Genomic DNA, 6,545 nt, shown 5'->3' on the forward strand with positions numbered 1-6,545 from the left:
TTATTCCGTTTATCTCGGAATTTGTTTCATGCATCCTTATACTCTTGCCGGAAAAATTTCTTTCAAGAAATAGCATTCTAGCGTCGCATCGATAAGATTGTCGACCTATTCGAGGATTTTAATGCCGGAAATCGCTCTATATCATGACGTTTTGAAAGAACGTGGTGTTTAGAATGAGTCCTGTCGGTCGTCTGGACGGAGAACATTCAGAGATGCTTGCGACTTGTGTGGACTTGACGAACGTTTAGAAGCTTGGAACGGCCGGCGGCGCATCGATGGACGCGCTTGCCGAATTTCTCGGTTTACAGACGCAACCGCTCTCCACCAGTACGTAATCCTGGCCGGTCAAGGTCACTGGACCGAGGGGAATCACCAGAAACAGGTACGGTACGTAAGTCTGCGTGCACTCGCCGTGAACCACATCGCATTCCTTCGATCTGAAACAACCGACCGATGAGAAAGATTCTGTTGAGTTCGTTCACCGGGTGAGAGGCTGTTTACGGGTTGCGTTTGTAGCGATTCCGTAGCGCTTGAATACGTAAGCTAACGTAACTTGGTGCGTAATATACGTGCCTTCACGAAATAGGATGCATGTATATACGAAGCTGCTCATGTACTCTACGATATTCGCATCTATCTTTACGAGATGGTTCTTTTCGAGTAGCATTCAAATAAAAAAAAAGAAAAGAAATTCTTTTATTTTCTCGTATGACTCTATCAATTTCTGCATCACGAGTTTCTCAGATACATACAATATATTTCGATGCATATCCGCTAGTAAAAATATAATTATGTGTATTCTTTACGTATACATTTACAATAATTGTGAGAGAACTTCAATTGCATCGTTCAATATATGTATGACATTAATTAATATAGTTTATACTAATAGAATCATGTTTGAGTTATCTGGGAAAGAATTTCGTACAAAAAAAAGATCTTAAAAGTAGGTGCATGTCGATCACGAACACATAGTTGTAAACCAGTTCGTTCTACTGTGCCACATTCGAATTAATTCAGCGGGTGGCCCAGGTGAATTTTAATCTTGATGTCCCGCTGCTCTTATAAATCACCGTTCAAAAATTCGTACAATATGTTATGTCAATAATACTGACCAAATACGAATCCCATTTACATAAATTAACTACACAAAGTGTATTATATCTAGCAAAATGCGTATATATGGAATGCTCGAAAAACCATCAAGTGTTTTAAGATAAATGGAATTAAAATTTGCTTTGTTATAAAATTTCCAAGCAAGTCTATCTATGAAGAGTTACTTTAGTTAAATATACTCTGTTGAAGATAAAAAGACTTCGCGTATAACAATCTCTCTAAAAGTATAACAAATTATAAAATTTTTTTTCAGTGAATTTTAGACTGAGAAAACTTTGGACGTAAACATAACTACGTAAGCAGAAACTTCATAAAACTCGTTAAAAAATTTGATGCAGAAAAATTAAGAAGCCGCGGAAAAGTTAATTACAAATTTCTCGAGAATCCGAATATCACGATACTCACTCGCAGACCTCAAAGACGACTTGCTGCAGGAGATCGGGGAACTTCTGCACGATCGTTACTGGTTGTCCGCTGGTAAGGCTGATACCGTACATAGGAGCCGTGGTATTGTACCTTGTTTTGCAGAGCCTGGCGGGCGAGCCGCAACTTTCCTTCGCGGAAAACGCACGGCCTGAAAACCCAATGACGATCATTTCGTGGGAATATAATTTTTTTTTCTCATTACGTTGCAGGACATTATAATCTTGCATTATAATCTTCGTGAATCGTAATTCTCTCGCGAATTGTACTTATTTACGCACAAATATATTTAACATAAAACGTTATTGCGGTTTATTGATAGCACTATAGAACGTTATAATACGGTATAGTATACGAGATGATCCCGTAAGAATACGGGATTCATACGGAACCCTATGGAATTACGAAAATTAAAAACAGCATCTTTACAAGTATATAGATCATTACGCCAATGTTCCATGCACATTCAGAATGCGCGAAAAGTTTCGTCGTTTAATCGTAATAAAAATCTTTCCTTTTATAGAAAAAAAAAAGATAATTTTTTTCTGTAGAATGTTTAAAGAATAAATCAATACTCATACATAATTCTTTTTTATAAAAGTAAAAAGAATACTTATTAGCATTTAATAAAATAAATAATGTTTCTTATTTCAAATGTTTATTCTAAATTTAAGACAATACTTCTCACAAACGAGTAATATGTCTAAAGTTTGCTTAAGAATATAAATTCTTTATATTCGAACTTGATTTGGACACATTTGATCAAGTGTGTGATATTAAATCTATTGATTATTAAGATCTACTATAAACGGAGTATAGTGACCATGAACAATTGGTGTTAAGTCGAGAGATTCGCTCTCGGAATCAGCGGCCTTTGTCGAGCATTTCGAGACGAGAGCATATATGCTTGAAACGACGAGTGTGGGTCGTCGGCGGGTCCCGTTATGAGCACAAGGAACGATAACTGTATTGGCTGGATAACACGATGCTTTATCCTTTATTGCTGACCCATCGGTGTTCTACCGACTGACTATTATCGGGAAGATCGAGCACCACGATCTGCGGTGACGACCCTTGAATGGAAAACTCGCGCGGATCATCTCATCGGTCGCGCGCGAATTTCACAAAAACTCCGACGACCCGCCAGGAAGCATGACGAAGTGGGTTAGAAGTCAGGTTAGAAGCGGGTTTTCGTGTCAGAACAGCCGCATAACTGAAGGCTGCAGGGCAGCGAGCAAGTTCGTAAATGGCTGTGCCGATCGGTACCCACTTCGCGACCGGCCGTTCCAATTTTCGTGGAGTCTGCTCGTGGGACCCCAAGTGCTGTTCATCGCTGTTCAGCGTGCGCCGCGAGGTTTTTTTCGAGGTCTTCGGTTGCGTGGGAACAGGGTCGTTTTATGCGAATACCGAAGCAAGAACGCTCGCGCTTCCCGGATAATTCGCGTTTGCGGAATATGGTCTCGCGTTCAATGGAATAGGCTTTCTCGCGATAAATCCTGGAAATCATTTTCTCGAAGCTGAAACAAGTAATAAAACGAAAATTTTTCTATTTATCAACTTTTACTTTTATTTCTTAATGTTCTTGTCGATCGTTGAATCATCGTTGTGTCAATAATTATTTTTAAGATTCTAATACGTTTGCTTTTGTGGACAGTATAAGGTTCAATCTTTTCAATTTATTCAATCAAGATAAGAGCAATTTATTTATTTACGTGTTCATTTCAAGAAATTAAGAGAAATAAAAATGATTATTGATTTTATCATTTCTAAATTTCCGTTTGTACTTCATGTACCGTAAGATCAAAACACATTTATTTTTGTGAATATGATTTAATCCTCCTTCTTATAATTTATTCAATCAAGATAGGAGAGATTTATTCATTTATACGCAAGAAGTTGAGAGAAACATAAAACGGATTTTTTCATTTTGTAGCTCTCGTTCATATATACCTCAGCACGCGGCGAGATTAAAATAAATCTCAACACAAAACAAAGAAGGAAGCGAAATTGCAAATGCAGATATAAAACTGGTCGACAGGAGATTATAACAACATTGTAAACAGCGTCCATTGGGTCACAATATATTATAATTAGCAATTGCAACGCATTTAGATAAGGACGTGAAAAATAGCAATTCACGAGCATTAGAATAACAAGATAATTAAAGCAATTCTAGGATGTCGAACTCTGTCTCTTGTGCGGTTTGGAAGCGAAAGAGAATATCGTACGTTCCATGATGAGGAGAACACGGTGAGTGTTAAACGCGGACTTACCGTTCCGGAAACTTCCGGCAATAGAAAAGTCTCCGTGGGCCGCTTTGTAGTTGTGCAAAAGCGCTTGCCTCGTCAGTTCGGGATCAATCGTCCGTAGCTGATGCGATCGCGCGGTTCGACTACTGCCCGCCCAGAGATTCTTAAAGCTCCTCGATATCGCGGCGCTGCGAGAACGGTACACATAACATCCGTTGCAGTCTGCCTAGCTATTATTAACATTTTCTCTTACATGCTACCGGTCGATAGTTTGAATATAATTTGCTCGTCGAAACATAGTTAATAGTTTTCAGGCCATTGTGTACTTAACTCATTCTGAAGATGTTCTCCCATCAATCATATTAAAGTGAAAAAACGATTAATAAAGATTTAAGCGTAAATTTAAGCATTTTGGATAAATGTGGTTTTTGCTTAAAATTATTAGTAATAACAATAAATCGGTATTTTATTAATTTATACAAAGGATTTTAATTATATATATCTTTATACGATTATCATAATTATTTGAAAGAGACGATTTCAATCACGAAATCTATAAATTTAGATTTCGTAAAATATGATTTTTGTAAAATAAATCATTTTTCATCTCAAGCTTGGCTTAGTAATCAAATCATTTGAATAACGTATACATCATTTAAGATTTTATCTCAAATAATATTTGAATTGATAATCTCTCAGCGAGAACTGCAAAATATTCAAACTATCGGATATTTAAAGAAATTAAGTTATTAAAAAATTTAAGTTATTAAATAAAAATAAAATAAGTTATTAAATAGCAAAAATGTTTTAAAAAATATTTTAATCCTCAAGACATTTTAAATACTTTTTAGACTTCTTCTGTGGATTTATTTTAGCCATAAAAATTTTTTTATACTTTTATTGAATTTGTGTTCTTACTACTTACGAGGGATACTGCATGTTATTCGGCCCTATACAATCACTGGAATCGGTGAGTGCATCACCCCATACGTATTGTAGACCTAGACCGTTACCCTCGCACTTCCTGGCACCGTATGTATAAGTAAAAGCCATGATAATAAGTATCAGACCGAGATATCTGGACATCTGAAATAAAAGAGAAAATACTGACGTCTTAAGAATGAAATGCTCGAAATAATTGGATGTGACACGTTCTTTAATATGACTAAATGGACATAAGGGAGCTCTTATATTTATTTTAACTTCTGAAAAGTCACGTTCTATAGAATTGAATGCTCGTCTTGAGATTTCAATACATCGCTGAGTAATATGCAGTGCCTAAAGTGATATAGTTTCGCATATACATATCCTTATATGCTAGATATTATGTGTAGATATTCTAGCATCATTTGCAGTAAAAGATCAACGTAACATAACGTCGTATTAGATAAAGTGATAGACGCAAGAAAGAGGCGCTTCGCCGCAGGCGAACTCTTGCCGGGAAGGGTATTATCTTCTTGTTAATAAGGATTGATACCACTGACGATGAACTCAAGCTGCGTCAGCATGCGTAGGCTGGATAAGAAGGCAGAGCGTGAAAGAAGAACGTAACGTGTGAGCGACGAGCGAGCGGTCTTGGAACTCGAGTTCGCAAGAGGTCAAGAGCAAGAATAAATGACACACACGCAGGTGTGAGCACGCATTTCACAGCTCGAGAGAAAATTCCGCAACGGTTTCCTGAATCGAAGCCGCTGTGTCGAGCGAATCACTACTTTCGAGATATTCTCCAAAGCGAATCTTAGAATTACGATCAATAGACAAATTATTTTTATAAACACGATCTATTCATTCTCAATGATATGCGTGGATGCGAAATACAGAAAAATAAGTATATTATCGATGAAGTCAAATGTAAAAGAATAAACGTAAATTTCTATTCAAATAATTTTTTTAAAGAATGTAATTAAAGGAATTTTTTTCTGTAGAGCAAGTTGTCATTATTTGTCGTCACATTTCAATATCAAAATAATAACGTCAAATTAATGTCGTAATTTGTTATTAAATATCGAAGAAAGATGATTTGATAAATAAAAACTTGACTACAGAAAAAGAATATTCCTCACTATAGCAACTGTAATTGATAGAAATATCTAATTTCCCTAGTCTATAAGATATTATATATATGCTCTCTTCGCAAATGAGAAACTGCAATTTTACCGGAAAGTGAATATATGAATATATCTGATGTGAGTTCCATTAGACTTCAATTATATTTTATCGATCACATTTTTTTTTTTTTTTTCAGTTATCGTAGTTTATCGTTCTAATTAATCCTTTTACAATGTGAGCACCACACATACGAGTAATTTGATGTAACAGATAATCGCCGGAAAATCACTAGTTCTCGTGTGGAGCTCTCGAAATCTACGTCGAAAGAATTTCCATTTTGCAGGTGAAGTTCACCCGTAAAAAAAAATTATGTCGACTAGAATTATTCTTTTCCCTTTCGCGACGCCTCGTATGTGGTGCAATGAGAATTGCAATGATGTATGTGAGGCAGGGAGGGAGTGGATGGTGTTTGGAGGGGGGGAGGCGAGTGGAGGAGGTCCGGTGGGCCGATGATGGTGAAGGTGCGAGTGAAAGGTGAGAGAGGATATCAAAAAGTTGTAATAACGAAAAAAGTGAAAATCCGGCGAAAGAGAGGAGCGGCGGGGGTGGGTGGTGGTGTCAGGGGAAGGGGCGGAGGCAGGATGTCCGGTGGACCGAAGATGGTGGTGTTGCGAGTGAAAGGTGAGAGAGAATGTTAATAAGTTGTAA

The 6,545-nt window shown here is 37.0% G+C and overlaps 1 protein-coding gene across 1 annotated transcript; it reads right to left on the reverse strand.

The window, feature by feature from the left end:
- Positions 1–244: 244 nt before the first annotated feature.
- LOC108779307 (uncharacterized) lies at positions 245–4,874 on the reverse strand. Its single transcript, XM_018546698.1, has 4 exons — positions 4,714–4,874; positions 3,813–3,976; positions 1,522–1,690; positions 245–437 (listed from the first exon to the last, which is right to left on the reverse strand). Exons 1-4 carry the CDS (start codon positions 4,872–4,874, stop codon positions 245–247), a joined length of 687 nt encoding a protein of 228 aa, XP_018402200.1.
- Between the last annotated feature and the right edge of the window lie 1,671 nt (positions 4,875–6,545).

This window comes from Cyphomyrmex costatus, unplaced genomic scaffold, assembly GCF_001594065.2.
Source record: "Cyphomyrmex costatus isolate MS0001 unplaced genomic scaffold, Ccosl1.0 scaffold579, whole genome shotgun sequence".
NCBI classification, from domain to species: Eukaryota; Metazoa; Arthropoda; class Insecta; order Hymenoptera; family Formicidae; genus Cyphomyrmex; species Cyphomyrmex costatus.

Excerpts from the sequence above, each read along its gene's own strand:
- LOC108779307 (XM_018546698.1), bottom strand. The coding sequence starts at position 4,874 with ATGTCCAGATATCTCGGTCTGATACTTATTATCATGGCTTTTACTTAT. Across the intron at positions 3,977-4,713 it reads AATAACATGCAGTATCCCTC|CGCCGCGATATCGAGGAGCT; the intron begins GTAAGTAGTAAG and ends CCGTTCTCGCAG. Across the intron at positions 1,691-3,812 it reads TGCCGGAAGTTTCCGGAACG|GCCGTGCGTTTTCCGCGAAG; the intron begins GTAAGTCCGCGT and ends TTGGGTTTTCAG.